General features: G+C 45.5%; 1 protein-coding gene across 1 annotated transcript, besides 4 other annotated features; it reads right to left on the bottom strand.

The window, feature by feature from the left end:
- Positions 1 to 859: 859 nt before the first annotated feature.
- Positions 860 to 12,292, bottom strand: Adipoq (adiponectin, C1Q and collagen domain containing). Its single transcript, NM_009605.5, has 3 exons — positions 12,187 to 12,292; positions 3,381 to 3,611; positions 860 to 1,754 (listed from the first exon to the last, which is right to left on the bottom strand). Exons 2-3 carry the CDS (start codon positions 3,601 to 3,603, stop codon positions 1,234 to 1,236), a joined length of 744 nt encoding a protein of 247 aa, NP_033735.3. The 5' UTR covers positions 3,604 to 3,611; positions 12,187 to 12,292; the 3' UTR covers positions 860 to 1,233.
- Positions 14,267 to 14,306: a protein binding site, noted in NCBI's record as "-2093 to -2054 fragment from PMID:18760339, required for enhancer function". NCBI's record gives the evidence for it as "EXISTENCE:protein binding evidence [ECO:0000024][PMID:18760339]".
- Positions 14,267 to 14,441: a biological region, named in NCBI's record as "adiponectin enhancer region". NCBI's record gives its function as "regulatory_interactions: Adipoq".
- Positions 14,279 to 14,441: an enhancer, noted in NCBI's record as "adiponectin distal enhancer; -2228 to -2066 fragment from PMID:18760339". NCBI's record gives its function as "enhancer in adipocyte cells" and the evidence as "EXISTENCE:reporter gene assay evidence [ECO:0000049][PMID:18760339]".
- Positions 14,327 to 14,366: a protein binding site, noted in NCBI's record as "-2153 to -2114 fragment from PMID:18760339, required for enhancer function". NCBI's record gives the evidence for it as "EXISTENCE:protein binding evidence [ECO:0000024][PMID:18760339]".

The following is a 15,809-nucleotide window of genomic DNA, read 5'->3' as shown; positions in this document are numbered from 1 at the left end:
AGCTCTAAAACCATAGACTGTCTCTGTTCATCTAGTCCCGCTGTGCTTGGACAATGGGATAGGCTTTTTCCTAACGAGCTGCTTCTAACCTTCCAATAGAAGGCCTTCCTGTGCTCCAGCCATGGACCAGACTTAGAACTCTCTCCTGTGTGGGAACATCTCTCCCTCTGCTCTCTTCCCATATCTTCGGGGCTGAGAGTGTTGCCCTAGAGCTCCTATTCTGTTCTCAGCTCCTCTCCTGTATACAGAGTGGGATGCCAGAGATTAAGAACCTGGTACCGGGGGCTGCCCCTTGTCCACCCCCCAACCGTGTGGGGTCAGTGGCTTCACACAGCCAGATGCCCACCCAGGGCTGTGTGGAAAGTGTCCGGCAGTCCTCCCACATCCGCCTGCCCAGAGCACAGGAACTCTGGCTGGACGCGGGCTCTCTCCCTCTCCCCTCTTCCCCTACACCCACAACCCTGCAAGGTCACATCAGAACATCACCTACCCAAGTGGCCTTGAAGGACAGGGAACCACCTCCATGTGAAGGTAGGTAGGATTTCCTGAGCTGGAAGGAAGATTGTGAGCAAAGGCAAGGAAAGGAAAATGTGCGAAGTGAAGAGGGAGCCAATGAATATCAGAATAGGACCTAGACATAGGACCACCATCTCTGAGAGAGCTCTACAGGGGAGAAGTCTTAATGGATGTAAACTGAGACCCACAAATGAGGTGGGAATGAGATCTCTGCCAACACTCTAAATGAACACGTGCTTTCGAAAAATGGTGCCATCCAATGAGAACAGACTGTACCCTGCCCTCCAATTTATCCCTACCACTTTAATACTTATGGGTCTTTAGACATTCATACACTCAGCCTGTGAGAAGAGTAATCACTGTATTTCATATTTACATTATAGGGTTTATGTGAACAATATTTGTGTACAGTGAGCAGAAAAATAGCATGGTCTACTTCCAGACAGTCATGCGAATATTGTGAAGCCCCCATACCAAATGTGATTTTCATTCTGTTATTGCTACCATGTAAGAGTCGTGGAGACCAGGGAGTGCCTTTTTTTCTGGACTAGGAACACAAATTATTTTTTATAAAGTCGTTTAATGAACAAGTGAGTACACGTGTGGATAATACTCAGGACTCTCAAACTAAGCAATAAAATCAATCTCTCAAACTAAGCTGAAAGTGTGTCGACTGTTCCATGATTCTCCTGGTGTATGGGCTATGGGTAGTTGCAGTCAGTTGGTATCATGGTAGAGAAGAAAGCCAGTAAATGTAGAGTCGTTGACGTTATCTGCATAGAGTCCATTGTGGTCCCCATCCCCATACACCTGGAGCCAGACTTGGTCTCCCACCTCCAGATGGAGGAGCACAGAGCCAGAGGCCTGGTCCACATTCTTTTCCTGATACTGGTCGTAGGTGAAGAGAACGGCCTTGTCCTTCTTGAAGAGGCTCACCTTCACATCTTTCATGTACACCGTGATGTGGTAAGAGAAGTAGTAGAGTCCCGGAATGTTGCAGTAGAACTTGCCAGTGCTGCCGTCATAATGATTCTGTTGGTTGTAGAAGATCTTAGTAAAGCGAATGGGTACATTGGGAACAGTGACGCGGGTCTCCAGCCCCACACTGAACGCTGAGCGATACACATAAGCGGCTTCTCCAGGCTCTCCTTTCCTGCCAGGGGTTCCGGGGAAGCCCCGTGGCCCTTCAGCTCCTGTCATTCCAACATCTCCTGTCTCACCCTTAGGACCAAGAAGACCTAGAAAGTGAGAAGAATTCTGTGAATGGCGGGAACAGAACTGCCCAGACTGTTTCCAGCAAGAGGCATTATCTCCGGAACCTCTACCCACAATCCATTTCACAGGACAAGGAAAGACATCATCTCCGTCATCTCTGCTTCCTCACTCTCCACGGCCTGGCAGGCTCCTATAAGTTCATCTCCAGCCTTAGTTTTCAAAGCCTTTATGGGTGAATTAAAAGATGAATGAGCAGACTGATGATGGATATTTAGAACTCTCGAGCTAGATACTACATCCTTGTTCGTTGTTCTCTGGTTGACATGTGAACGATTTGCTCTGGTAGAAGCTCAGATTTGTTAGAGGTCAGTTGGGTCAGTAGATGTTCTGAATATGATTTATCCACTTATTCATTCATCTATTCATTCCTTCATCCCATGCCTTTCCATATGCCCCAAAGCACAGCAGATTTCCAGAAAGTAATCTCCTGTAAGTAGCCATATAGTCACCCTACCCTGCCAGCTGTTTGTGCACTGACCAACCACTGTGTTGCCTTCTATCCCCTGTGTCCAGATGTCCTCCCCCCTCTACCCTCTGGAAACCATCCTTTTGAGGCGTGGCTCAAGCCCTACCTCCTCAGATTAGCCTATTTGTTAATCTGCATCCTCACTGAGTACACCCTATCTGTATCCCATGCCTTCAGCATCTGCACACATTCAGATGAGCATGTTGCATGTTGGAAGACATCTTCTCTTAGTAACCATTACCCAGAGTCTTGTCTGTTGTAAAAATTATTTAAATTCCAGCCCAGGGTTTCTACCCCACCTTTGATTACTAAGTTCTCAGATGAGAGACACACTTACTGCCTTCATATTTACAACAAGCTTTAAACAGCACAAGAGCTGGGCAGATACCTACCCTCTGTGCTATTATCAACTTTCCTATTGATAACCCCAAGTTATTACTATGTTGCATCTGAGCTGCTCTTGGCTTCAGTTGGGCAGCCTTCAGGGCCATGCTCTCAACTCTTACCCCATGGCCACTTCCTTGCTGCTCCTTCACATTCTTCTTCTTCACCTCCTCTGAACCCAAGCACGAGAAACCTAAACTCTACCTGTGTCGTTTCTGCCCAGCTATTGACCATTGGCATCTTTATTTACCAATCAGAAATAACTTGGGAGCAGGGTCACTCGGAGTCTTACATGCAGACTCTCTCACTTCTGGGGCACAGTCTTGAGGGGTCCCAAATTAGCATTAGAATATAAGCAACATTAGGGCAATTCATTACACTCTTCTTCTTGACTAAATCATGGTACTGAGTGCTTTAGAAATGCGTGAAAAGCGCTTATGATTGCCAATAGATAGAACAAGAATTACGGAGAAAACAAAAATAGGATTATGTTGGTAGTATGGAAGGGGTAGACAGAGAGAAAGAGATGCAGATGGAGTGAAGTCATGGATACCTCAGCAGGTACCATCTAGTCCCACTCAAGGAGGACAGTGCAAGCTCCAAGATGAGTATGAACCATAAAACAATAAATAAATAAAAAAGGTTTAGCCTCTTTCTTGTGTCTGTGTCTAGGCCTTAATTAATCACTGGACTCACCCTGCAAAGACCCCCCCCCCAAATTCAGGACTCTTCTACATACCTGCATCTCCTTTCTCTCCCTTCTCTCCAGGAGTGCCATCTCTGCCATCACGGCCTGGTGTGCCATTGTGGCCAGGATGTCCTGGGATGCCTGCCATCCAACCTGCACAAGTTCCCTTGGGTGGAGGGACCAAAGCAGGAGCTAGCTCTTCAGTTGTAGTAACGTCATCTTCGGCATGACTGGGCAGGATTAAGAGGAACAGGAGAGCTTGCAACAGTAGCATCCTGAGCCCTGAAATTGACAGGTGAATAGTCATGGGAAAGGCAGACTCACATGGCACATCCAATCAGGACCTGCATCATGTCCTATATAGCTAAGTGGAATCCACTCCAAAGATCTGCATCTACATACTCGCCTCTCCCAGAGAGCCTTCAGTGGCTACCCAGCCCTCACTCTCCCAGGAGGTCTTCATCAGTGTCTTAGTTGGGGTTTTACTGCTGTGAACAGACACCACGACCAAGGCAACTCTTTTTTTTTTCTTTTAAACTTTATGTCCTTATTTATTTATTATATGTAAGTACACTGTAGTGTCTTCAGATGCACCAGAAGAGGACGTCAGATCTCATTATGAATGGTTGTGAGCCACCATGTGGTTGCTGGGATTTTAATTCAGGACCTTTGTAAGAGTAGTCAGTGTTCTTAACCATCTCTGAGCTAAGCCATCTCTCCAATCCCCAAGGCAACTCTTATAAGGACACTTTTTAATTGGGGCTGGCTTACAGGTTCAGAGGTTCAGTCCATTATCATCAAGATGGGAACATGGCAGCATCCAGGAAGGTATGGTGCAGGAGGAGCTGAGAGTTCTACATCTTCTTCTAAAGGCTGCTAGTGGAAGACTGGCTTCCAAGCAGGTAGGACTTGGGTCTTAAAGCCCACACCCACAGCGACAACCCTACTCCAACAAGGCCACACCTCCTAATAGTGCCATTTCCTGGGCCACCACGCATATACAAACCATCACACTCAGACATCCTCCTCTGAAATCTGCAATGAGTAGCAAAATCTCCTGCAATCAGTCTCCTTTCAGCCTGAGAATTGTAAATCCACAGGTGGCAGGGATGGCCTGATTCCAGTCTCCCCCTCCTGAGTGCAGGACCACACACGCAGAATATCCCAGGATCCGGTCCTGGGTTCCTCTGCTTGTTCCACTCAAATCTAACCACCTCCCCACTCCCAAGCTCGCCTTTTCTCCCTCGTTTTCATATACACATGTGCGCACTTGTGAGCACTTGTGTGCATGCATTAACACACACACACACATACACACACACACACACACACACACACACCTACACAGAAACTCTTTGGAGACTACAGGGGAAAAGCAACTCTAATTCCAAAGAATCTGTTTATTCTTTAAAATGGCAAAAATCACTTTTCACCTAAAGATCTTCTCCTGTGTTTCAGCCTTGTCATTTTCTAGCTTTTATGATCATTTTAAATATATGCATTGCCAGTCCATAGAGTGGATACGGCCAAAATATCTGTAGTTCTTTTAAACTTGGTTTCTATTTTTTAGCTTATGTCTACTTCAAAATATTTTATAATCTGCAACAAATGATATGTATTGATTTAAAAAGAATCAATCAATCAAAGCTGTTTTCAGGCAGGCAGCTTTTCTAAAAAACTTATCTTTCTATTATGATATATTCCCAGATATAAATGATTGGGCCCAGAAATCTAAACTTTTTGTCCTCTTGGGTTTTTGAGGCAAGGTTTCTCTGTTGTAACCTTGACTGCTCTGGAACTTGCTCTGCAGTCCAGGCTGACCTAGAACTCAGAGATCCACTTGCCTCTGTCTCCCAAGTGGAGGAATTAAAGGCATATGCCACTATGCCCTGATTAACCTTTTTGTAAAAAAAAGACATTTTGTTTTTAATTTATGTGTGTGTGAATGATTCTGTGTGTGCGATTGTGAGAAGAGAGAGAGAGAGAAAGTGTGTGTGTGTGTGTGTGTGTGTGTGTGTGTGTGTGTGTGTGTGTGTGTGTGTGAGCCCAAGGAGGCCCCGAAGAGGATTTCCTGGAACTGGAGTTATGGATCGTTGTGAGGCACCATGTGGGTACTAGGACCCAAACCTGAGTCCTCTGGAAAAGCAAGTGCAAGGTCTTAATTGTGAGCTGTTTCTCCAGCCCACCTAAACGTTTTTAAGTCTTTTAAAAAGATTTAATTTTATTTTCATTCGAGTGTGTGTGTGTGTGTGTGTGTGTGTGTGTGTGTGTGTGTGATCTGTGTACAGGAGTGAAGCACCAGTCAGTTGTGAGCTGCCCACTTTCAGTGCTGGGAACCGAACTCAGATCCTCTGGAAGAGTAACATGCTCTCTAAACTGCTGAGCTGTCTCTCTCTCAGCCTCTCTTTAAAGTCATTTAACATACATACCAACATTACAAGAAACGATGCTGCCACCCAAGAGAACATGAGTGTATGCACACAAAGACCTATCTCGGGCTGAGGGTGTCACTCTGTAGCAGGGCACTGCCCTCGCATAATCAAGGACCTGGATTCCTTCCTCAGCACAGCAAAGAAAAAAATAAGCAGGCCTAGCTGAATTACTCTTGCCAGCTTTGGGTAGTCTCAGTTTTAAAAAGTGTACTACTAGCCAAGCAGGATGACACAAGCCTTTAATCCCAGCACTTGGGAGGCAGAGGCAAGTGTATCTTTGTGAGTTTGAAACCAGCCTGGTCTGCATAGTGACTTCCAGGACAGTCAGAGTGATATGGATTTTCTGTCTCAAAAACCAAAAACCAAAACAAAAGCAAAAGAAAACATCTGTTTTAACTGTTAAATTTAGTGAGCAAAATAAATGATCTTCATTCTTCAGTCATTTCTAAGATCCTCGTTAAGTTCCTGTCAGTTAATTTACTGGGGTCACAAAGTGTTTCTTCTGCACTGTTGTGCCTTGGATATGTTTTGATTTGGGGTCTTTTGGGGGAGCACTATTTTGAGAATGAGTTTCATGGAACCCAGTCAAGCCTCAAAGACTCCATCACTGGATTTAAGATGACCTTGAAGTCATGATGGCCTCATTGCCACCTCTCAAGTGTTGGGATTACAAAACAAGCACCACTACATAGACTTTTCTTTTTAAGCTTTACCCTTTTTTAATATAGAGCCTTTGTCTATGGCCCAAATTGGCCTCACCCTCAGGGTACTCCTCGTGCGTTGGCCTCCCTGATGTGGGATTACGTGGGTGTACCAGCGGGCCCAGTTCCTGTAACGTTTGGCTGGTTTTATGTGGAGGTTATTGTTCTCTGCACCCACAGTGCTGAGACTCAAACCCAGGGCCTCTCTACTCATCTCTTCGAGGCAACTGCTCTGCCACCGAGCTACATCCCGTCCCTTATTAACATCTCTGCAGGCGATTGTGTGAGCGTGTGTCACCATTTTGTCTTCTTACGTCACACTGCTGTGACTTGCCCTCTAGGTGCAGATCATCCTTCTGTCTGTCTGTCCTCATTCCCAGGTGTACAGGGAGTCTGTCCTTTATTTGCTTAGTTCTGTTGACATTTTCCTTGATTCCAAGCAATAAACAGCTCTTATTCTTGGAAGGATTTGGTATTACCCTGGTTTGTATTTTCACTCTCTCTATATAATATCACTCTTTGCTGTACCTGTGACTTTCTTTTAATGGTGCTATAAACTGTGGCATAAGATCATTTTAAATGCCTTTGATTAAATTCAGCCTTGCACTCCCTGTTGCCTTGGAGCATCATTCTTTAAATACCCAATTCTAGTTTGACCGTACACAAATTGGAACTGGCAGGTGTGGGGAGGAGTGAGCCAGAAACAACTGCCCTAGCATTGCTCTTGGAGAGCAGGAGTCTGCCCTAGATTGGCTCATAATGTCTCTGAGTGCCTCTGTCGCCATCTACTGAATCTGGAGTGATCAAAAACCCAGTCTCAGAAACTGCTACAAAGAAAATGAAGCAGAGCTTGCCCTGGAACTTTCTTATCACAGTCAGTCAGTCAGTCAGTCAGTCAGTCAGTCTATTGGTTGGTTGGTTGGTTGGTTGGTTGGTTAATGTGTGTGTGTGTGTGTGTGTGTGTGTGTGTGTGTGTGTGTGTGTGTGTGTGTGTGTATGGTGTGGTGTGTGTGTGTGTGTGTGTGGTGTGTAGTGGTGTGGTGTGTGGTGTGTAGTGGTGTGGTGTGTGTGTGTGTGTGTGTGTGTGTGTGTGTGTACCCACAGAAGTTAGAGAACACCTGTGGAAGTCAGTTCTCTCCTTCTACCAACTGTGTCCTGGGGAATGAACTCAGGCCATTAGGTTCAGCATCTTTACTCACTGAGTCATCTTGCCCGCCATTGCTCTGAGACTTTTAATATTGTGTGTCTTATGTCAACTCTGCCCTTCTTACAGCTCCAGCAATCATATTCCTGAAAACTTCAACTCAAGAATCTAAGAAGCACCAATCTTTTCCATGGGGAAATAAGAAAGACACCAAAATGCTTGAAATGGAGGCAGGTAAGGAGGGCCCCAAAGACAAAGGGTAGCTCAAAACAGATCCCTAATGCTGGGGAGGAAGGAAGAGACAGAACTCTAGAGTTTTCAGTTCTCTCTCTCTACTGAAAAACCAATAATCTTTCTCATCTAAAAACACATTCTTCCCCCACGCCTCCATGTCCTTAATGCTTTTCTCTACTTACAGGTATGGTTGTTCTGGGATTCCCCGAGTGCCATGGGACTGAAGTACTAAGCGCTGCACACCCTTAGCTGTTCTTTTTAAAGATTTATTTTTATTTTTTAATTATTTGAATATTCATGGGGGTATACACCTATGTACAGGTACCCACGGAGGGCAGAAGGCATTGGATCCCCTGGAACTAAGTTAAAGACAGTTGTGAACCAGGTTCTTTGTGAAATTTCCTCTGCAGATACTGTTAGCTGCTGAGCTCTCTCTCCAGCCCCTAAGCCTTTGGCTGATAAGGACAGATCTCACTGAAGGCTTCTCTTTCACCGAGTTCTGGATGTAAAGTCAGGTCTGGATACCCATGAAGGACAACACAGAATGCCTCTTTTTTAAAAAAAAAAATATTCCACATTGTTTCTGTTCTTTATGTAGACAAAGCAAATGTTGCACTCTGACTTTGAAAGACTTCTGTTTCTATAAGGAAACACTACTGAATGGAACCAAGTGCAAGAGATGAATCTACAGCTAGAGCATGTTACAAAAGAAACATTGTAGATAGGTGTTGGAGGTAGACAGCAAGGATCCAGTATAATGCTTTGCATTTGGAAAGCCTTTGTTCCACCATCTCATTGAATAACCACAGCCGTTTTGGAGACAATACTGGGGGGGGGGGTTACTCAAAAAGATGCATGCTCGGGTACAAACAATCAGTTTTGCCCTTTATGTGTTTGTTGGAAGACTAAGCGACAGACTCCATGAACCATGCCTAGGGGGGTGTCTGGAGTAAGCCAGTGAGCAATGGCTGTCACTTAGGACTGCTCTGACTTAGGGGTGAGGAACTGGGGCTGCTGGGTGCTTGAGTGATAATCTAGATCCAACAGAACCCGTGGAAGTAGAGTCCTGGCTAGATAACCTCTGGCACAGACGGGGAAGAGAAACATACTACCGTCACATACCCTGCCTTTTAGTACCCTTCCCCATGGGGAAAGGGTGAGAGACCAGAGACTGTCAATCCAATGGCCTAGCTTGCCAGCCCCCTCCTCATTCTGCCCCTATTTGCCTCCCTGGCTTTATGCTCTTTGCCTAGAAATGTGATTTCACAATAATATCATAAGACCCAGTTGGCAGAAAGTGCGGAGTAGTTTACAAACTTACAAAATACCGTACACGTTTGTGAGAGAAGGAAAGTAAACAAATATTAACGTATCAACCCACTGTGGACAGCTGCTGAGTTTCACTTCACTCACACAGCCTTAAGGGGAAGACCGACAGCTGAGACATCTGGGAGAGGGAAAGGTTTGGTCATTTCTGCCAAAATAAGAAGCAACCAGGTAGGACCAGGCGTGGTGGTGCACACCTTTAATCCCAGCACTTGGAAGGCAGAGGCAGGCTGATCGATGTGACTTTGAGGCCAGCCTGGTCGATAGAGAGAGCTCTGCTATTTGTTATACAGAGAAACCCTGTCTCAAAATGTTTAAAAAATGAACATGTCATCCAATGACCCACTGGCCTTCCTAGCAAACCACACATGAGTTATGCAGAGGGATGGCTGCATGTTTCAGGACCACTGTATAGTGAAGGGGATGTGAAATTCCTCTTTGACCTGCTGGCATTTTAGCACCAACATCCAGAATCTTGTGAAATTCAAGACTGGAGTTTCCTCTGGGACTGGCAGAGATTAGGCTACAAGGAGAGAGAGAAGAGGTCAACGCCCCCAGCCAGTAAAGACAACAAAACACAGAGAAATGCCAGAGCCAAAAGCAACTCCAGGACCTCCCATCCTTGCTTGTAGAAACAGAAAGACTGAGTGCATTTCCTACATCCTCATGGAAGCGCTCTGTGTGCTGGACACCTGGCCTGTTGGTTGTTTTCACCTTCACTCATGAAGTGGTACCCGAGGGTAGAGCTCAGTGGAGGGGCATTTGCCCAATGTGTATGAAGCCCTAAGCTCAAACCTCAGAAGCACACAATAAACAAGCAAAACCAGATAAAAATTAAGTTAATATTTGTAATTTCACAATGGCACAACCCAATCATAAATGGCTGTGCCAGGAGCTCAGGCACCTCTGTCTAGCTCCTAAGATTATCTGGAAGGTGTCACTCAGCCTTTGGAAAGTCGGTAGCATTCTCATGTCCGGTATATATGTGTGCACACACTTGTACACTCTCAAGAAACCAGCAAAGCAGAGCATCCCTCCATGAAGCTTGTAGGGCGAGCTCCTGATTGAAGCCTTTGCTTTCCAAAAGATAGCACCTCCTGACTTTAGCAGAGCACATGGGGACTACCGGTCCTCTGAGTTGACAAGCAGCTGGAATGTTTATCTCTGTAACCTCCTTGGAAAATGACAAAAATGAGGGCTAAGGAGAACGCACTTCCTGGGCAAGGATGACAGCCTGAATTCAACCCCTGGATCTCCCATAAAAAGCAAGATGCGGTGGCGATCACAGTCTCCTGAGGCTGACGGTGGGTGGACGAGCAGAAGAAACAAGAGAGGAGGAAAGGGACGACTCCCAAAAGTTACCCTCTCACCTCCATGTGCCTGCCATAGAATGAGCGTGTCTGCACACATTAGACTCTTGTGTGTGCTTGCACATTCTCTCTCAAGAAAGCACTAATACACACACACACACACACACACACACACACACACACACACACGCATGCACGCAAGCACGCACGCACTTGCACAAATAAAATTTTAAGTGCTTGGGAGATGGCTGTGTTGATTAGTGCTTTCTGCAGATGCATGAGGACCTGAATTTAGATCCCTAGAATTCATGTCAAAAGCTGTCACCTTTAACCCTGACACTGGGGTAGGGGATGACAGAGACAAGAATATCCCTAGAGATCAATGACCTCAGTCTGGCCTTCTTCGTCACGCTCCAGGTTCTGAGAGACCTTGTCTCAAAAAAATAAGGCAGAGATTAAGAAAGACACCTCATATGGAGAGACCCCTCTGGCTTCCACATACACATGCACACAGGATCACACACACAAGGCTAGAAGCAAGCCCTGTGCCTTGTAAGATTCCTCGAAACACAGGGAGAGAGGCATCAAGGATTTCTCACTAAGCCTTGGGAACCAAACTGCTCCAAGAACCAAGATGCACTCTCACGCCCCTCTGGCCTGCTCCACCTGCCCTCTTGTCCACAGAATGACTCTGATCAAATTCTCTGCCATCCTTTTGAATGACATCACAGGGGGAGTGAGGTGGCTCCTCTTGTGAGGCTTGATTCAGAACCCATTCTCAGCATGCACTTGCTCCCTGCACTTGGGAGCCAGGGAGGCAGGTGGATCCCTGTGAGTTCAGTGATGGCCTGGTCTTTATAAATTCCAAGCCAGTCAGGAATATATAGTGACACCCAGTCTCAAAAACAAAATTTCTTCAGACGAGGGACTTACGTATCATGACACACAAGAGGCTGCCTTGACTTCCAAACCCCTCCCTCCTTCATCTCCTCTACCTCCATGGTTCCGATGCTGTGTTCATGGAGCAAGAATTAGGTTTAACAACGACAAAGCAGGTGCAGTGCCTCTGTCAGAAAATATCTTTCAAAATGAGGCTTTCTGTCCAGATTGCCACTATTTTCCAGGTTCTCACCACTTTGTGTCACCCAATCCCCTAAAATGTCTCTATGCAGACAGATGTCCCCAACTCCTCCGAGCACACCCATGTTTTCACTCACAGCCCTGACAAAGTGTTCTACAGCGCATGCTCCGTGCATATCTGCTCAGTAGAACTAAGTGATAGAGACAGATCCTACAGTCTGACCTCAACTGGACTTCCTCGGGCTGCCCTCTCTGCCTGCTTCTCCTGTCACTGTAACTCTTAAAGCCGAGAAGCAACAGATCCCACTTTCCAACAGAGTCTCATCTGTGGATCGACCCTCCTACCTCACTATCTCCAGGTTCTTTTTGCAGTGGGCATCCTGCCATCAAATGAACAGGGCAAACTTCCGGTTAGGCTCAAGCTTGTGGACCGAAAGGTTATTGTTTCTTTCTTAGAGCTTTGAAGAGTTAAAGAAAAGCCCCAAAGCTTATCTGCCCCAACCATGTTTCCAAGGCCTGAGTTTTCTCAACATCTACCTTCACACTGCTGCAGAGAGCAAAATCTGAACACAGCCCAAGTGGGATTCTGCATTCATACCCAGCCAGCCGAGAATATAGAATTGTTCTTACCTTTTGGTGTCGTCAGATCCACTGACAATCGTACAGACAGAAATGAGGAGAAAGTGGCCAGGTCTCATTAGTCTGGTACTCATGGGGACAGGCAGACCCCAGCTTACCATTGGCCAACCCAGTCAAGGCCAATAGCCAATGAGTGGGCCCCTTGCTCCTGGCAGCTGCCTTAAGACTCCTTAGGGAACCTGGTTTAATCCAGCTTGGGTCTGGGAAGCCAAGTAGAGCTTCTGTCAAGCCATCCTGTTTCCAGGCTTTGGCCATTCTCTACCAGAGCAAGAGATGGGGCAAGGGTAAGGACAATAATTCAGCATGTTTCTGAGTGCAATGAAAATTATCCTCAAGTAAAATGATTGTTCAGGGGTCAGGAGACCTCCCTTTCCCATAAGTTTGTCCTGGAGAGTCAACAACACTAATTGTCACATGATACTCCCACTCTTTCTTTGTAACTAAATGTGAAGCTGTGTGGTTCAGGCATTACTATTTCAGTAAGAATGAAGAGGGGCTGTACTAGAATAAAAAATAGATGGACTGCAGGCATGGCTCAGTGGTTAAGAGCACTGGCTATTCTTCCAGAGGTCCTGAGTTCAATTCCCAGCACCCACAGTAATTCCATGGGATCCGCTGCCTTCTTTTGGTGTGCAAATATGCATGCAGCCAAAATACCCATATACATAAACAAATCTTTAAGCAATAGAAGGTGTGCTCCACTTGCTAGACCGGATCCCATACTGAGAAAAGACCATGTAGATGAATTCTGAGGGCTGTTGTACAGGAAGGTTCCTGGTGGGGTGTGAAGCAAGTTCAGGGGTCCAAATTCTAAAATCTGTGGTCCCTACATAATTCAAGCCCAGTGTCACAGAACACTTACCTTGACATTGGAGAACCATGTTCTAAGATTTTTCTGGGTAAGTTTCAAGCTAGTTTTTTAGAAACTCATTTTCTGTGAGTAGATAAACCTCAGTTTCCAGACTCCTTAAGTATATACCTTTTCTATCTATTATTAGCTCTGGGCTAACAGCCAACTGCAACTAGCAGTCACCACTCACTAAACTGCTCCTAAAAGGCTTGCAGTTGGCAAGGCAATACCTTGGGAGCCTCTCGGCGGACTCACATCTTATTTTTGAAAGACCAGAGCTGATTCTCGGGAGCACAAAGCTTTTGAATTAAATCGTGAATCCAAAAAGAACTCTGGATGCCAGCAGCTGCTCCAATAAGACACTCAGAGCTAGACTGCTCCCAGGCAAAGGCTGGCCAAGCATCTGCTTCCTCCAACTGCCACCTTCCACTGGCCACACAGAGCCTAAGAGTCATGCTTTTACTAGTGGATAGGACCAGCAGTGTCAACCCACCAAGGAAGGAGAGCCAAAATATGATCTTCCATCTTGTCTTCCTGTTAATGCACTGATGTTTCTAGAGAAATCACGTTAGGTCATGAAGATTAAGGACACAAGCTCATTTCCAAGGGCTGTTAGTTGTGACCCCATGGCCCTGGACACTTCCCAAGCAAACTGTATGAAGCAAAGGAGAGAGAAGAACTACAGCAACTCAAAGCTGTATCACTCTCTATCTTTCCCTTAGCGTTTTGCTTACTTTGTGTGTGTGTGTTGTTGTTGTTGCTGTTGTTGCATTTTCTTACTTATTTTGTATGTGTGTTACTGTCTTTCGCTTCTTACTGGAATGCAAACACGCTGGAGCAGGGGCTTTACCTACTTGAGGTTATGCTCCATAACCCCTAGACTAAGTAGTATCTTGTACAAAGTAAGTAACAAGCAATGTTGAGTCAAGGGGTAGTCGAGTCTTCCCATACAGATACCTGTGGTTGTCTCCCACTTAATGAAGAAGCCAGAAGCCAGTAAGAGGGAGAGACACAGACCCAAGGCACGAAGCTAGATCTCTCTGACCACAAAGGGCATACGCTCCCCAATGCCTCGTGGTCTTCACCTCTGCTCAGTTATAGCCTCCGGGTTAGCTCTGGACCCCTGTCCCATATAGGAACACTGCTGGTTTCAGCAGATTCTAACTATTGCACAAGACAGAGTGACTTTCACCCCAAAACCACATCAATACTTTGCTGGGTCTGGTAGACACCCGGGAGCATTGTGAAAGCCTATCATTTGGTGAACTCTCAGGGGAATCCGCCACTCACCACAGAGGGCATTGTGTAAAAACACACACTTGCTTAGCGACTAGAAGTGAAAAACATTCAACCACACATGTCTTGAGGCTAGGCGGTTTGGTTTTTTGCTGGGTGGTTTTTTTTTTTGCTTTGTTTTTGGCTTTGTTTTATTTTGATTTTTTTCTTTTCTTTTCCTGTTTTTTTTTTTCTTTTTTGGTTTTTGGTGTTTTGTTTTGTTTTGTTTTGTTTTGTTTTGTTTTGTTTTGTTTTTCAAGACAGTGTTTTTTCAGTGTAGCCCAAGCTATCCTGGAACTTGCTCTATAGATCAGACTGGCCTCAAACTCTCACCTCTGCCTCCCAAGTGCTGAGATTGACGTTCAGCAAGGCTGGGTTTACCTGGACAGATGTGTTACTGCCCAGAGTGAAGCAGCCACAGAAACGTGGTCCTTTCCTTCAGGAGCTCATGTTCACATCTCAATTCTCGCCTACATGCGAAGTGAGATACTTAAACAAAAGGCCAGATTTCCCCACAGGCCTGAGTTTCCTCAGTGTTTCCTGAATGTGGTTAAATTTCACTGTATATTATTGTTTAGTCATGACTTTAAAAAGACAATTTACTGAAACAACTAAACCTCAAATCAAATTTTGAGACATAACACTAACTGCAGAAGAGTGAGCCTGTCCTGCAGTACTCCAAATTTTTGGGCATTCAAGAAAGGAAAAATGTCTTTAATTTAGAAGTGTAACTCAGTGGTAGAGTGATTTACATTGACACCTGACCTCTATCCCTGATGCCTGAAATATAAAGAAAAGAAAAGCTGTGTTATCCACAGCTATTCTTCACTTCCTTTTTTTTTTTTTTTTTTTTTTTTTGGTTTTTCGAGACAGGGTTTCTCTGTGTAGCCCTGGCTGTCCTGAAACTCACTCTGTAGACCAGGCTGGCCTCGAACTCAGAAATCCGCCTGCCTCTGCCTCCCGAGTGCTGGGATTAAAGGCGTGCGCCACCACGTCCGGCTTTTTTTTGGTTTTTTGAGACAGGGTTTCTCTGTGTAGCCTTGGCTGTCCTGGAACTCACTCTGTAGACAAGGCTGGCCTCAAACTCAGAAATCCACCTGCCTCTGCCTCCCAAGTGCTGGGATTAAAGGCATCTGCCACCACTGCCCAGCTATTTTTTCATTTTCTGAGAACACTCCAGACTGACTTCCACTGAGATTGGACTAGTTATCATTCCCACCAGCAGTGAATCAAGTGCATCCCATCTGTCTACATCCTTGACAGAATGTATTGTTGTTTATTTTCTTATGAAAATGTTATTTGTTTTCTTATGACATTCTGACTGGGTAAAATGGGATCACAATGAGGTGTTGACTTGCTTTTCTCCGAAGGCCAGTGTATCAGATAAGTCATTTGGGGAGAGAACATCAGTTGGGGAAATGCTCCCACCAGACTGCCCTGTGGGCAAGCCTATGGGACGTTTTCTTGCTTGATGATTGAGGAGGTAAGG

Source organism: Mus musculus, chromosome 16 (assembly GCF_000001635.26).
Source record: "Mus musculus strain C57BL/6J chromosome 16, GRCm38.p6 C57BL/6J".
Taxonomy (NCBI): domain Eukaryota; kingdom Metazoa; phylum Chordata; class Mammalia; order Rodentia; family Muridae; genus Mus; species Mus musculus.
Note: the sequence above shows the minus strand (reverse complement) of the source record. Positions and strands in the feature narration are given on the sequence as shown.

What these genes read in the sequence shown, in the direction of transcription:
- Adipoq (NM_009605.5), bottom strand. Translation starts at nt 3,603, where the DNA reads ATGCTACTGTTGCAAGCTCTCCTGTTCCTCTTAATCCTGCCCAGTCAT. An exon ending in GGGAGAGAAAGGAGATGCAG is followed by an intron (nt 1,755 to 3,380) that starts GTATGTAGAAGA and finishes CTCACTTTCTAG; the next exon opens with GTCTTCTTGGTCCTAAGGGT.